The sequence below is a fragment of the Saccostrea cucullata genome, unplaced genomic scaffold (genome assembly GCF_032062105.1).
Source record: "Saccostrea cucullata isolate Sc308-1 unplaced genomic scaffold, CSIRO_AGI_Scuc_v1 ctg11473, whole genome shotgun sequence".
NCBI classification, from domain to species: domain Eukaryota; kingdom Metazoa; phylum Mollusca; class Bivalvia; order Ostreida; family Ostreidae; genus Saccostrea; species Saccostrea cuccullata.
The window spans coordinates 1-17,019 of NW_026938689.1; the positions used below are offsets into that span (position 1 = coordinate 1).

Here is a 17,019-nt window from a genome sequence, read left to right on the forward strand (position 1 = left end):
TGAAATAAAATGGATAGCAAAACAATAAGCATGTTTTAAAATCTTATTGTGATCTGAGCAAACGCGAACCAGAAGTGGTATCAAGTGTCTCGTAGAAGAAAACATCCTTAAAAGTTTCTCATAGCTGCTCCTTGTTTTGAAAATGGATTAATACAACTGATTCTGTTTCTTAGGAAAGAAGTGTACCTTAATTGAAATCATTTCCATTTTTTAAGCAAATTTTCGTAGCAATAATAATTGTTACATATTAAACTTTTTGACAAAAGAAGTCCCTAAAAATTATTCTTTTTATCAGATTAAACACAGAGAAAAAGATGGAGTTTAGATAATGTGTCAATTAAGACTGATGATTTTTTTTTCTTTCCTCTTACATTAAATGAAAATGGTATCATAGTGAAACTTAAAAAACTAATTGAATGGTTAGCAGGGATACTAATCATTCTAAAACATTATGACGGCCCCAAAAGGAACACTTACTACCCCTTGACACCTGATTATACGCTGATGTTTGCATGAGATGGTGCTTTATGCTCATTTCCATGGCTTGTGTTATGAGATCAATCAATCTTTTCTATCTTAACTTTCAATGCTTCAGACTATGATTTATCAAAAAGGGAAAAAATATATGAAGATAAAAAACAGCATTCTTTTTTTAAAGAAAGTAAAAAAACAAATCTGTGAACAGAGCAGTTTTTGTTTTAATAAAAAGATATTACATGTATAAATGAACGAAATTGCTAGATCAATAATGATTCAATCAGTGTCATTAATAAGCCATTTCACTTTCAATCAAATAATCTAGTATTTAATACCAAGCCTGGTTGAAATATTAAGCGTTTTCCCATTCACATTTCATCAACAAACACATTTTAGAGATAACAAGAGGCCCACGGGCCTTATAGGTCACCTGGGTATTGTGTAACAACTTCCAAACAATTAACTTTGGTTCGTGTTTTAAACCAGAGGTCATGAAATTCACAATTCACAATTTTGAAAGAGGCACCATTGCCTATCATAATTATAAACTTAACATGCTTACTCTATTTACTTAATATCCAGAGGTTGATCAGAGTAACAAAGAGAAAATGCACTTCCACTTCATAACCAGTTTTGCACCTCACTTTAAAGGAACCACTGACCCTGGGGCAACATATTTCAAAATTTTGCAAATTTTATCATAAAATGGTTGATTGATATCAAAGAGCAGATTTCAAAGCATTTATTTATTTTCAGACTATGTACCCCCTCCACCCGACCCAGGGGTCATAAAAAATAACCATTTCGTTATATGCACCTTTCTTCATCATAAATATATATGCTTGGTTCGTTGGCATAAAACCCAGGAGCAAAGGAAAAGATTTTCAAAGAATTAATGTATTTTCACTATACATGTATAATAAGTAAAGCCCAGCCCTAACATCAGAACCCCTGACCCTGGGGCCATAAAATTCACAATTTTGAAAGACACACTCTTGCTCATCATAACTATGTGCTTAATTAGTTTATTTAATACCCAGAAGCAGAGAGGAAAATTTTAAAAGAATACATGCATTTTCACTATATAATCAAATGAGCCCCGCCCTAACACCAGAACCCCTGACCCTGGGGTCATAAAATTCAAAATATTGGAAGAAGCAATCTTGCTCATTATAACTATGTGCTTAGTTACATGTACTTAATTTAATACCCAGAAGCGGAGAAGAAGAATTTCAAAGAATAAATGCATTTTCGCTATATAATCAACAGAGCCCCGCCCTTACACCAGAACCCCTGGCCCTGGAGCCATTAAATTCTCAAATTTAAAAGAGGCAATCTTGCTCATTATAACTATGCACTTAGTTAGTTTATTTAATACCCAGAAGTAGAGAAGTAGATTATTAAAGAATACATGCATTTTCTCTATAAAATCTATATAGCCCCACCCTAGCAATAGAACCCCTGACCCCGGGACCATGAATTTCACAATTTTTGTAGAGGACTCAATGCTCAATACATTCATTTCAACAGTTTGCCTGCTTGATGTCAAGTAGTAAAGATTGATTGATTGATTGTATGTTGTTTAACGTCCCTCTCGAGAATTTTTCACTCATATAGAGACGCCACCACTTGCCGGTGGAGGGCTACAAATTTTGTCCTATGCTTGGCACTCAGGGCCTTTGCGCAGTGAGGTATCGATGCGCTTTAATTGATGACAAACATGAAGCAGTTTCTATGAAAGTATATTAGAAAGGATTACCAGCAACACATTCAATCCCAGCTAATGAAAACAAAAAGGTCTCACTTTGTACTTTCAGATGACTTTTTTTGCCTTTTTTGTTATTTGCCGATCAAATCAAGGAGAACACAGCGGATGTGACCGGTTCCTTGGGGCTGCTCCCCCCACCTTGGCACATGATCCCACCTCTGATATTTTAGAGGTCCGTGTTTGCTTTTCTCCCTGTTTTTTATGTTTGTATGGACTTTTGAGATTGAAAACTGTTCATCATCTCCATATCTTTCATCCGTAACATCATTTCTAGATTCTTGAGAGATTACCAAATTTGGGTTTAAGCAAATGATACTTAGTAGTGGTAACACCCTTCCAAATGGCCGCCAGTTAAATCTAAACCGGGTATATATCAGGACCTTAGCTACTACACTCAATTACAGGAAGAGTGTCTTGGCAACGTAACTAAATTTGAATAAATCACAAAAATATTGAATGAAAACACGTTGATTTTTATTGTAAAAGTGAATATACTAAAATGTTAATATAGAATAGATCTAGAAATATTGAATAAAAAAATTTCCATAGCTTTTAACACATCTGTATGTATTTCTCATACATAACAGTTATCTGAAAATACTCGTAACTCAACTTTTATAAGGATTTAAAAAATAAGAACGAGCCACTTGTATTTTAAAATAAGAAATGAAATAGTATATGTAACATTTGATTTCTCAATCATTATGATTCCTTTTTATATCGGTATTTTTGAACAATGTTATTGCTGGCGTCCATGTACAGAGAACCTTATGACGACTACATTTTCCCCAATGTCTTTTACTTGCTTAGACGTAACACTTCTTAAAAAAATCTTCTTCATTCGTGGCATTCTCGCACAAGAGCCGTGGGGCGTTGTAGCATTAACTTGACTGGCCGTAACAGTAGCTTAGCAATCACCAGTGAGACCGTCGCATTACAAGGTATCACTACGGGATACCGTGGTTGCCCGTAACAGTGTCCGTGGAGTGGATAGTATGTTCCTTAATGAAACCGTGTCCAAACCTTGTTGAACCGTTCAATAATCTTGAAACAACCGCATCATTTGTTTTTCGCGCCAAAAAATCGTAATAGCATCACGATTTCTTACGGTTTATAAAATCGGGGTGAAGCGTTGCAATCCGTGTCTATTACCGTGACAGTGTGACCTAGGCTTTACTACACGACGGACGACGAACGATGATGACGGACGGATATATAAACATTTTCCTCCACACACTTCAAATGAATTCCGGTGATGTTTGTTAAGATTTTAACAAGTTTTTTACAGTCAAATGATCGAATCATCATTTGTGTGAATTGATGTTTGATTGATATGTTATTTTCATTTTAATAAAAATATTAGAAGTCACCCTTTACGCTGCTTTTACAAATCATTTTTGAATTCGAACCATTAATAATAACACGACCTGTAAGTAGAAAAAAGATTATCAATGTAAAAGATCTAAATATAAGTTAAAACATAAAAAACAAAGCATATTTTATTTTTGTCTTAAAAAGAAATGGGTTAATAACAATACAGAGAATTCAATTATACTTGCTATGGAAATAATTAAAGTATGTTGCTCACATGATTCAAAGTCAATGCCAAACTCATGCATTTTTCACAGTTATGCTGCTAAACATGAGACCACACGTTTCACAGATTGGCGCCAAAAAACAGGAAACACACGTTCCAAAGTACTTTTGAGCGCACCCCATGTAGATGCTGAAGATTCGGAGATTGGGAGTTACACACCAGACTTGATCAAAGGTGATGCAGGCAAACTCACAGCCCCAGGACAGAGCGATGAAAATCCCACAGAGTGTGGTCATCAATTTGTAACAGCAGTTCTTGCCGCAGTTGAAGCAAAAGAAGCTGGCCTTCCAGACACAGTCAATGCTGTGGGCGCCATCTGGCTCAGCCAACACATCCTCAAATGCCACCTACAATATAAATGTTGGAATAACATTTTTATAAAGAAAATAGATTCTCTATTTGAAAATCGAATAAAAAATTTATTTGAGAATAAAAATAAATAATACCTGTATTAAGACATTTAGAGAAAATTGCATGATTTATACATGTATGCTTAAACGGTAATTTAGTTTCTTCCATTTAGTTTACTGTTTACAGGGAACATTTTGCCATTGTTTTATTTTCAACCATTTTGCCCTACCCTTTGCTGAGCGAATTTAAAACGTGGCAAATTCAAAGAATACAGGAAAATTTCTTAAACAGAACTGTGACGGAGCGAATTTAACAATAAAAAAAAAAAATACGGAGATCTACAACATCAGTTGTGGAATCAAGTGCGAAGTGAGCATCCCCTTCACTTTCACTAAATGGGAAATGTAAAAAAAAAACTGTTATCAATTCAGTTTGTAAATAATGAATTAATAATCAGAATGATGAACGTCAGTCAGCATTTGACTGAATGATATTTTTTTCTGTGAAAGTCTCATCATTTAATTTCATTAATAATGATATAAGGAATTGCGCTTAAGACACTAGTCCCCCAAAATCGTAATGGACAAATGAACGGACATACTGATGGACGGACAAACGGACATCCCATATTTATCCCCACACCATTATCTATGCAGGGGGTCATTTGTTTTAGTATGACGAAGTAAATCTAAGATCCTATGGTATTCCCTATTTAGGAATTTAACTGAATTTTCCAATAAAACATATTCTATGATTTCAAAATTAGACTTGTATGATCTGTTTAATGTCAAAATAGTATACTATTATGGTATTCTATTCTTTTATTGATTTTTACAAAACACGAAAAAAACATTTTAAGAAATTTACCTTGAAGAATATGCATTTTCAATTTGATATCTCTTACCGTTTTTTTGGAAGACGCATGAGGAAAATAAACTGTTTAATTGTTTGTATGCTGTTTTACGTCCGGTTTAAAAGATTTTCACTCATAGATACTCCCCGATATTGGAGAGGGGCTTCACATTTTGACCTTAACTTGGCACAAAGACTTTAGAGCAGTGATACCTCTTTATCGTGCCAAGGACCTCAGTGGAAAGGGGACTTGGTTTTTTAAGGTCTCATCCGAAAAACCTGAAACTTTTGCTACCTATTTTTTTATCGACTTGATCAATCGTTGCCGTGATTCGAACACATACGTCCTGATCAGGGAAGGAACGCTCTACTGACACAACTACAGTGGTGACCATGAGGTAAAAAAATTATAATGAACAAAATGTATAATACAGGAGAATTCTACATAAAAACTGACCTTAACATGCGAGTTTATTTCGTTAGGATCTCGGTTGACCATATCTTGTTCCATTGTTTTCTGTGACATCTTCCTGACAGTTTCCTCGCAAGTTTGAAAAACTTTCTCCCAACCTCTGATCAAGCAGCTCCAACAAGAAAATATTGTATTTAGTAGTTGTTTATTTTTAAATCATGGTTACGACCCTATCATCGAATCTCAAAAGGTTGTCGTTAAGGATATCATTTTTATGCGGAATGTCTTAAATTTTATTACGTATCATTGAATAAGTATTCCAGGCGCATTCATACCTTGTTTAAATTATTCGTTTAAAGTTCAGAATTCACTCCATCAATTTGTACTGAATGTATTTAAATATATAGCAAACCGTGATTGAACTCTAAAATATCTATGAATAATTCAAATATTAAAGAGGGCAAAGCAAGGACTAGGATTAACAGAGGCAGAATCTGGTGCCTTGGAGGAGCAAGAATCCCATGCCGACCAGTAACATTCGCTATAAGAAATCAAAATTCTTGCTTACCCAATATTCGCGAATAAGGCATTGACTCTCTGTTTAATTTGATGATTTGTTATAACAAAATAAATAACAACATATTAGCTTTTGAATTTTATAAATTCTAAAAGGTATATAATACATTCATAGAAAATTACGCTACATGGTTGTGAGCTGTTGATGCAGTCATTTTATAACGATTTAACTTGAAAGGTATCAATAAAATGCTTGAATGTCCAATCTGGATTAGATTTAAAAAAATGAACTTAGTAACGTTCATACATTGATTTTTAATACTATGCACCTCAGCTACCTCATCTTTATAAATTGGAATAAACACAAGCTAGGAACTGTATGACAATAGTGATCACCCCGCTCGTGACTGACCAACTAGACATCTGCTCCTACGTACACTAATGAGGCCGGTGTAACGACGAAAGGTGACCCCCGTAGAATATTGACCGGGGGTCATTTTTCTACGTAGAAATTTGACCCCTGGTCAATATTCTACGTGGAAAAATGACCCACTTTTCTGTAGAAATTATGGCCTTGGGGTCGTTTTTCTCCGTGTGCATTGTAGAAAAATGGCCCCGTAGAATAATGACCCCTTGTCGTTTTTTGATGCAAACACAATCGTTTTGGTAGGAATATTCTTGTTATGCGAATGTATACGGGTAATATCAACTTGCATTATGCTTTGAAGTGTTATTTCTGAAAGCTTTTAAGCTTAGATAACGAAATCAAATCTATACAATACCTTTCATAATTATACAAACTTTTTTCTCCCAATTTTAAAGAAAAACAATATTAAAATGTTCTAACTAAATGCCATTAGAGCAAAGAAACGCACATTCATAGAAAGGCTTATTACATTTTATACAGTTAGCAATTTTTTTTTAGTGCTAGATCAATTACGACGACATAATCAATTTCAACTTTCTTTTTCCCATACTTTAGCAGAATTGTGTAGAAAATATGGTATTTTCATGACATTGGAAGAAAAGTAAACCGGGTACCTATATAAAATTTGATACTAGTATTATTTTAAAGAAGAGGTCATGAACAAACAAATTACCGTTTTCTGAGAGACTGTAGACAATCTGGATGCATTTCCTTTGTTGAATATGATAAAATTCCCATATCCATGACTTGTTCTCTTAATTTTGCATTGAAAATGCCAGTTTAAAATACAGTTTTTCATCTTGTTTACCTACAAATTATGCCCCGAAACACCTTACTTGACCAACCTAAAGTTGTAAAGCATCAATAAAGGAATTTATTTCTCAGACTTAATAAATCTGTAGGCACCTTTCATTTACTAGATCTTGACCTTAATATTCCACAGAGCCAAATTGAATTTTAACTACCTTAAATATATATTGGATTCCGAAACTTCATAAGAATCCTTACAAACAAAGATACATTGCGGATTCCAGTAAATGTTCAACCATGCCTCTCTTTCGTAACATCTCACTAAGATATTGACAGAAATGAAGGAAAAACTTCAAGAGTACTGTGCAGCAATATATTCAAGAAGTGGTGTGATTCAGATGTGGATACTCAATAATTCCAAAGAACTTTTGGACAATTTGAAATCACAAGATTTTACCAAAATCAACAGCTTAAAAACTTACAATTTTAAACTTTATACACAGCCATTCCCCATGATGAATTAAAGTCCAGACTTTTTGATATCCTTGACAGCTGCTTTTTCAGTAAAAATTAACTCGTAAATTCTCTTACATATACCTGGTAATTGGTCATTTGCAAGATTATTTTGTTAAAACACACTCTGATTACACAAACAAGTATTCTAAAGTTGACATAAAAAAGAAACCTGAGTTTCTGATTGAAAAATATCTATGTGGTTGCTGGAATTTCCATATGTACCAATTGCGCTCCGTTATTAGCAGACCTATTTTTGTATTTATACGATTATGAAGCAGAATTTGTGCAAGATCTTATGCGCGTAAAGGAGAAAGCACCTGCTGTGACCTTCAACTTCACATTTAGATATATCGACGACGTATTGTCAATTAACAATGGTAATCTCCATTCCTACGTCGATACGATATATCCTTGTGAGCTTGATATAAAAGATACCACAGAGTCTGACACATCTGTTTCATACTTGAATAATATACTCGAAAAAACTTTAATGATAATCTAACAACCAAGCTATATGATTAACATCATGACTTTAACCTTTCTATCGTCAACTTCCCTTACTTATGCAGCAATATACCTTCATCACCTGCATACGAAGTGTATATATCTCAGTTGATTCGATGATGACAAGGAGCACACGGCAAGCGTGACCGGTCAGCAGGGGATACTTACTTCTCCAAGGCACCTGATCACACCTCTGATGTTTCTGAGGTCCGTGTTTGCTCTGCTCCTATTTCGTATTGTTTTATGGACTTTGCATTGATATTGAATACTGTTCATTATCTCCATATCCGTCATCCATACAGATGTGTATGTAAGTTTAAATGTAAGCGCTAAGGGAATTGAATTTATGTAGATAAATAACGTTGTTTTTCTTGCTTCTTTGCTATGTTTTTGGATTTGTAAAAAATTTCAACGTTTATAGTAATCAAAAAACATATCATGCCATTTTCAGAACAAAACCTTTGAATGATAAAAAACACCCAAAAATGTAATTATAAATTTATGCTCCTCAATGAATAAATAATATTCATTGGGATTCTGCAAGCCTAAATTAATTCCATACCATATACATTGATAGTGGTGCTACTATTAAGATATGCAATCAAATATATGTTGTAAAGAATTAAACTCATAGAAAAAAAACTCCCTCTACTTGCATTAAAACGTATTATAAAATATCAGGAGACATATACTAGTATATATATATATATATATATATATATATATATATATATATATAAAGGTTTAATTCTATATAAAAGAAGGGGGTCAAATTTCTACGGGGGTCATTTTTCAACGTGTGTGGAGTCGTAGAATTACTGATCTGGAATGTTTTTTCTATAGTCGAAAAATGACCCTACTTGTCGTAGAATAGTGACCCGGGGTCATTTTTCTACAAAGAAAAATTAATGACCCCCTGGTCAATATTCTAGGGGGGGGTTTCACTTTTCGTCGTTACACCGGCAAGAGATCAGAAACTATTTTAATTTAAAAACTCCCAGATATTCTGATCAGTAACCTAAGCAATTCCATCCGTTCTTCTCAAAAATATGGTGGAATATGTTGTGCATTTGTGCAGTATAACATTCAAAACATTTTAGATACGGATGCATACGTACATCTAACGTTATGACCATTCGCCCTGATTGATCATGGTACACTAACGAGCTGCTATGGGAAAGCGCACAGAAAGGGAGAGACGGAAATGCATAGAATTTATTTGACTTCCATTAGAAAATTATTTCGCAATTATTGTATGGATCTGACTTCATATTCAATGTAAGAGGACATACTATTCCAGCAGAAAGTTGAAGAAATGAACAAGGTATTGCAATGCAAACAAATTTATGGAAGACAATTTTGAAGCAGAATATTTTTGTGTGAAGGAAAACCTTTATCGAAATTTCTTCTAGTCCAAAATTCAGAAGTTAAGAAAGAAACTAAACTGTAATGGTTGTTTAATATGCATTAGTCTACAACAGGATAATAAAGAGTTTAATGGAGTTCATTTGTCTGCCTTAGAACTTGCATTTCAAGGTGAGTTCAGTGCCCTGTTCCTGTGAGGATCGTCTAAATCTTGTGAACTTGATCCGATGCTAATTTTCATACTAAACTCTGACCTTGATACATTTCCTTTGTTAATAAGGGATATAATCAATTAAGCTATCTGGCTTTTGTTCTAACATCCTTCAAGCTGTTCTTCGTCCTGTCATCAAGTTAACAGTTTTAGATAGAAATTATATAACTACATACCTGTGGCAAACCTCCCCTTCGAATCTCAAATTTTCGAGAGAAAATCTTTTAAAGAAGACAATGCACACTCATTGTTGTACTGGCTAAGGAAATTAAGGAAACAACATTGTAAATGAGTCCAATAATGTTATTAATAAGGGTGATGATAACTGGCAAGCAATGAAAAACGATGATGTATGACGTTGAAAATGACGTTGAATGACAACTGACGTAGAAAATATGACCAGAAATAACTGATGTATGGAACTAATTAAGCTCCGTTATTAGCAGAACTATTTTTCTATTCATATGAAGCAGAATTTATGCAAAATCTTATGTGTGAAAAAAAAGAAGCCACTTGCTGTGGTCCTCAACTCGACCTTCAGATATATCGACGACGTATTGTCAATTAACAATGGTAATTTCCATTCCTACCTCGATACGATATATCCAGGAGAGCTTGAGATAAAAGATAACTCAGACTCTGACACATCTGTTTCATACTTGGATATTTTACTTGAAAAAAGACGTTAATGGTAACATAACAAGTATGTGATAAACGTGACGACTTTAACTTTTCTATCGTCAACTTCCCTTATTTATGCAGCAATATACTTTCATCACCTGCATACGGAGTGTATATATCTCAGTTGATTCGATACGCAAAGGCATGCTCTACGTACAAACAATTTCTAAAACGAGGTAAATTATTCACAAGAAAGTTGATGAACAAGAAGATCAGCAGTCTCGTTTAAAGTCATCATTTCGTAAGTTCATTGGTTGATACAAAGACCTTGTCAGCAAATACAATTTATCTTTGAGTCAAATGCTGACAGACTTTTTTAAACTAATTGTCTGTCCAGTATTTATACACTGAATTGACGACGGATTTTTCGATATTTCACGATCATGACAATAAGCACACGGCGGGTGTGACCGGTCAGCAGGGGATTCTCACTCCTCCATGACACCTGATCCAACCTCTGATGTTTCGGAGGTCCTTGTTTGCTCTGCTCCTATTTTGTATTGTTTTATTGACTTTGATATTGAATACTGTTCGTTATCTCCATATTCTTCTTATAGTAACAAATGATGTTGACGTAGGAACAAATGATGTTGACTTGAAAATATAACGTTGATGATTTACAATTAAGAAGTTTCCTACAGTGAAATAAATATCAGTACAAAGAAAACATGGAAAACTAGTAAATGGTAAACTGATAAAAACTGCGGCACCAAGTCCTGCCGCGTTTCGCCATATCACAGGCTCCATACAAAAAATAATGTGCCCTAAAAAGATGACATCACGTAACAACTAATGACCCTAAAAAGTCTAGTTACCGAAATGGCCGTAATAATTTTAATGATAATGATACCTAAGCTTACCTTGTCTTAAACCCAGGAACAACTTAACTATCCTTACTGCTTTGAAACCTGGAGCATGCTTGGAAAAAAATCAAACAAGGATGGTATGTAAATTCTTAGCATGCAAAAGATAACCCCATCCGTGTCTCGTGCATGCTACTACTAAGATGAGTAATGCTAGAATAAAACGAATGATTTCAGAAGATGCCAGCAAGAATCAGTTCTGTGCATTAGTGACATCAAGACTCGACTATGCCATTGCCCTTCTCTATGGTTTAAATGCAAATAATCAAGTCAAATTTTATAGAAAACAGAATAAAGTGATACATACCTGTGCCAGGAAGAGAGAGAGCACATACTCTTATTCTCATATTTCTACAGTTGCCGCCAAATGAAAATGGATCAAGCATAAAATTCTATACCACATACATGCAAATTATAAACGACATGACACCAAAATACATTGTAGAACTCATCAACATCTACGAAACTCGTTGTTCTCTAATAAGATAAGAAAACCAGTAACCACTGCAAAGACAATGTTGAATTTCTACTGATAGCAATACATGCAGACGTTTTATTATGGCTACGGCGTCCTGTGTACTGTAGAACTGTGTACTTTCATGTCTTTATTTATATTTACATGTATTTGATGTGTACAAATCTGTACAGTATTTTAAATTGAATTTGAACAATTTTGTAATTTATGTCTACGTGATAAATTTCCTATCAATTTCGATTTAAAGTATTATTGAAAAGGGATCGGATCGCCTTGATAAAGTAATTGCAATTACTAATTTTCTTGGTCGCATTAAAGCGATCTATAGTTCTGTGATTAAACTATTTTTTTTTCAATTTCAGGTAGAATTAATCTAAAATTGTTATAAAAATCTCCAATGTCAAATTATGAATTAAAAAAAAAAGAAAAGTAATTCATTCTTCACTTACAAACGTACCCTATACGTGGTTTATTATACCCTACCATGTACTGCAAATTCCTCATTTTTTGCGAGTATTAATTATCGTGAAATGGCTCTTTAACGTCAAATTGCGAGAATATTTATTCGCAAATGAACTATTAGTTCAGAGATTTTACATTGAATTTAGCATGATAAAAATATATAGCGAGTAACTTAATTTCGCGATTAATGCTTCTCGAGAAATTACGCTATAATTAATTCCTTGTGTATAATTAGGAATCTACAGTAATGGGAGATGCTTAATTGTTAGGGGAAAACATTTTTTCCCAGATCTTTCATTACTTAAAAAGAAACAAAATCAAAGAGGACTGTGTCTCCGCTTCAAGGATCGGCCTGTTGTACCTCTGCAGTATAGAACTTATTTCAAGCTGTTACTTGCATGCAGTGGATCATCATAATCTAACCGGAACCCCTTGCAGCAAAACGTAATGATGAATAGATAAGTATAATAATTATTACATAATAATGAAATTAACGACAGTCTGTTCAGGGATTTTGTCCAAGTGATAGACCTGATATCTAACGTTTAAGTTACATCTCTAACACAGTAAGTAAACAATATACATTTTGAGCTTTAAAAGCTGCTTAGAATTATTCCGATTTGTCAATTTGAAATGCAGTGCTTGACGATTATTATTTTAGCGATTGACTAGAAATTCTCTAATTATACGAAGAAAAAATAAATGTTCGCGGCGATTAACATTTGCGAGTTAAAGTAGGTAGCAAAAAAAGCGGATATTTCTCCCACGCAAATAAAAGTAAATTTACGGTATTTGCCATGTTTACATTATTGTTAATAGAAGTTTTTCATACCATTGTTAATTATCTAATTATAACCTTTTGATTCAGCTCACGTATTTAAATTCCCATTATACGGGATTTACTTCTTTGAATACCTTTGTATACCTGTAAACACAAGTATACATAACCTTACAAGTACTTGTAAGTACAAATATAAATATCCGTAGGTACTCTTACATGTAAGTACTCGTAACCCCTAGTATCAATAATCTCTTAAGTACTTGTAAGCACTAGAATTAATATCCTAGTTAGTGCCTTTAAACATAAGTATTTTAAGATATTCTTGTAAATGGTTGTAAGCACACGTATAACTGTCTTTGTAAGTAATTTTATTACACACTTAGTAATAAATACAGGTTTTTTGCATATGCGATATGGCTGACGTCACAATAGCCGTATCAGCCTTGCAGGGCTGATATGGATTTGCGGGGCTGATAACCTATATCAGCCCCGCAAATCCATATCAGCCCTGCAGGGCTGATACGGCTATTGTGACGTCAATATCACACCCTTAGTAAATTAAACCACAAAAGCAGTACTTGTGATCGTACACAATTTTTGGGTTTTATTATTCTCTTAATTTTAAATTTTTGAAAATAAGGCTAATCTTAATTTACAAATACATGTAATAGATTATTTAAAATTACGGATCGAGTGCATTGAAATAGAAACAAACCCAAAGTGTACGAGACAATAGATCATGTATATTTCTGTAAGAAGTCCATGGAAGATTATTTACTTATTTTCTTCACAACTTAATGTGTTCTGTATTTTATTACTAGGTATGTAATAAATATAATAAAACATACCCTTTTCCACATCACATCCTGTATCAGCCCTCGACCAATATCAGCCCTCGGGCCTTCGGCCCTCTGGCTGATATTGGTGTCTCGGGCTGATACAGGATGTGATATGGAAAAGGGTATGTATTGTTCTCTATGTAATCACAAGTATAAATATCCTCGTAAGTACTTGTAAGCACTAGTATAAATATCCTGGTAAATACTTGTAGGCACTATTACATTTAATCCTTGTAAGTACTCAAAAGAGTGCTTATGACGGACACATTTATACCCTTTAAAATTTTAAATTCCCTTGTTTGTAGCTTAACCTGAGATGAAGCTCTGTTTTTCTGATGAGTTGTTATCCGTTACTGTAGCTGTCTGTGTGTCAATCTGTAAACTTTTCAAATTGAGCCAATTTCTATCCGACGTTTGTACAAAGCAGCCCTATAGGTTACGAAAATTTTACATTGTCAAAAATGAAGGACTTAGTACCCTCATAAAAAAACAAAATCAAGGCAATCTAATTAAAATTAGATTTTAGAGCCAGTCGCATACTCACTACACTAACATCCAACAACATCCCATAGAGGCCGGGTCACGTCAGAGGTCAAATTCGGAACAGCTCTAGTCTTATTCACTTCAACAATATACGATGATCAAAATGGAAACATCTGGTATCGTAGATTTATTTTGGTTCAAATTACTGTCACCGAAAAAAAGCCGCGAAACAAATGTCAATCAAAAATTTATTAAGAAAACATGAGAATGGAGGAAAAACTGATGCAGAAAAATCGGGCTAAAATAATTCAGGTGACCGTTGCTATAGTTATCTTTTTTAATTAATGATCTCATCATTTTAGGGAGGAATTGGATTTGAGGAACTCGTTTTAAGCATGCCAGCTGCTTCTTTTCATCGACATCGTTCAGCGTGTTTTGCAATTTTACTTATATGCCCTACTCTACATGAAGTAATGTCGAGTAATTCTGCATTTCAAAACGCAAACACTGCCAAAGCTTTCTCAAAAGCAAACAGAGAATTTATGTTGAGTCTTTTGAAGCAGTTACCATCGAAATCAAACGTCTTCTTCTCGCCTTTCAGTATTTCTACGGCCCTTGCAATGGTTCATTTAGGAGCAGGAGCAGAAACCCTCGAGGAAATGAACCAGGTTCTTCACTTTGGCACACTGGGTAATGACATTTACTCTGCATACGGCACGTATCTAAGGTATCTTTCGGCAGCTGCTGAAAACAATACCTTGGAAACTGCAAATAGAATTTACAAAAGCATGAGGTTTACGGCAGAAATATCATTTCTTCAAAGGTGTAGAAAATATTTCAATGCAACAGTAGAGTCTATGGATTTTGCAAAGTCTCAGATGTCACGTAGGAAAATGAATTCCTGGGTTAGTCAGCAAACACATAAGAAAATCCAAAATCTCATCCCGGCAGGAGCATTAAACAGACAAACATTAATGGTTCTTGTAAATGCTATTTACTTTAAGGGAAGTTGGAATAGTAAATTTAAATCAGAGCACACAACAAAAATGGAATTTCGAAATGGCAAAGCAAGATTCATGACGGATATGATGTACCAGAAAGGATATTTTGAAATTTGTCATGTTTCAGGCTTGAAGTTTGACATCCTTGAACTTCCCTACGAGGGCAAATCAATAAGTATGTTTATTCTCCTCCCAACTGACGTAAATGGTTTAGAGACCGTTGAAAAAAGTTTGACCGAGACTGTAATAAGAAATGCACCAAAATGTCTAAGAAAAAAAGAAGTGAAGGTTTATCTGCCAAAATTTAAACTGGAGTCTGCATTTCAGCTGAAGCCTCATTTGTCAGCAATGGGTATGCCGTCAGCTTTTGACCCAATCAGAGCCAATTTTTCAGGCATATACAAATATCAAGACGTTTACATCAGTGAAGTTTTCCATAAAGCCTTTGTAGAGGTCAATGAAGAAGGAACTGAAGCTGCCGCGGCCACGGGAGTCGTTTTCACATATGAATCCGTTCAAATCCCTCTAGAGTTTCGAGCCGATCACCCGTTCCTATTTTTTATTAGTGATAATGTAAACGACGTTATCTTATTTGCTGGGAGATTTAACGATCCAGTCAGTGTTTAAGAGAAAGGGATTCAAAAATTGTCTATGATTTAGACAAAATATTTGTAGATTGCAGATGCTTTTTCTATTTTAAAGTAAAATTATCATAAATTAACTCGAGATTCGTTATTTGTTTTCCCCGTAATGAACGAGAACACGTTAGCACAGTAGTGGCAGTCCAAAAAAAAAAATTCCTTATTACAAACATAACCCAGGCCATGTATTTGTTCCTCACTTTGCAAAGGGAACTACCACTATGTTACTATATAATTATGTAAACAATCAGCAGATTTCCGGTTATAAACTTTCATTTCTTTGTTAAGAAAGTTTAAAGACATCTTACGCTGGGATTATATTCAATGAAAAGGTTAGTATTTTGTTATATTTTGCTTACTTAAGCCGAAGGCTCAAGTGAGCTTTTCAGGTTTAAATTTGACTGTTTTCATTCGTTGTGTTGTTGTCTTAAACGATTCTTCCCCAGAAAGAATGTGACGATTGCGACTAAACTTGACAGGGAGAGTCCTGTGTAAAGGGGAGTCAAGTTTGATCAAACACAGGATCTCTTGCCGATTTCCAAGGGAAGATAATTAAGAAAAATAAAAATTGGATGGGCCCATTTTAAAATCTTCTCAAAAACAACTGGACAAAATTATGACCAAAGCTATAGTTGGTAATTTATATAGGAGTATTGTCAGGTAGATAAAATTCAAGTTTGTTTAATTATGACCACTGAAGTCGGGCACCAATGAGCGATCAAAGTTTTACATGAGTATGCATGATAATTTCTCTCTACTTAACAACGGGAAAACCATTATTAAACATATTAATGTAGAAGCATGCTTAAATATGTTCGAATGTGCTTAGATTATGACTTTTGGGGAAGGGGAATAGGTAACAATTATTGATGAAAGTTATAATCATTTACATCAGATTACTTAGACTATATCATTGAAGTCCTTTTGGTCCAAGAATAGCAAATGCATGAGAATGTATTATCTTATTGATTCAAAAACCGTCCCAGGTAATGTAGATTTGTTCGTCGGGGGTAGGGTGGTGAAAAGATAAAAAGGTCAATATGGAAA

General features: G+C 34.3%; 2 protein-coding genes across 4 annotated transcripts; one reads left to right on the forward strand and one right to left on the reverse strand.

Annotated features, from left to right (window-relative positions):
- Positions 1 to 3,726: 3,726 nt before the first annotated feature.
- Positions 3,727 to 11,740, reverse strand: LOC134250935 (caveolin-3-like). 3 transcript variants are annotated; one of them, XM_062733295.1, is made up of 3 exons: positions 11,598 to 11,740; positions 5,503 to 5,629; positions 3,727 to 4,189 (listed from the first exon to the last, which is right to left on the reverse strand). In XM_062733295.1, the coding sequence occupies exons 1-3, from the start codon at positions 11,621 to 11,623 to the stop codon at positions 3,857 to 3,859; spliced, it is 486 nt and encodes a 161-aa protein (XP_062589279.1). In that variant the 5' UTR covers positions 11,624 to 11,740; the 3' UTR covers positions 3,727 to 3,856. The 3 variants fall into 3 exon arrangements, with proteins under 3 accessions (XP_062589279.1, XP_062589281.1, XP_062589280.1); XM_062733297.1 differs by lacking the exon at positions 11,598 to 11,740 and adding an exon at positions 11,288 to 11,356; XM_062733296.1 differs by lacking the exon at positions 11,598 to 11,740 and adding an exon at positions 9,923 to 10,005.
- Positions 11,741 to 14,722: 2,982 nt separating this feature from the next.
- Positions 14,723 to 16,011, forward strand: LOC134250936 (serpin B6-like). Its single transcript, XM_062733298.1, has one exon. It carries the CDS (start codon positions 14,726 to 14,728, stop codon positions 15,956 to 15,958), a length of 1,233 nt encoding a protein of 410 aa, XP_062589282.1. The 5' UTR covers positions 14,723 to 14,725; the 3' UTR covers positions 15,959 to 16,011.
- The last annotated feature ends 1,008 nt before the right edge of the window (positions 16,012 to 17,019 follow it).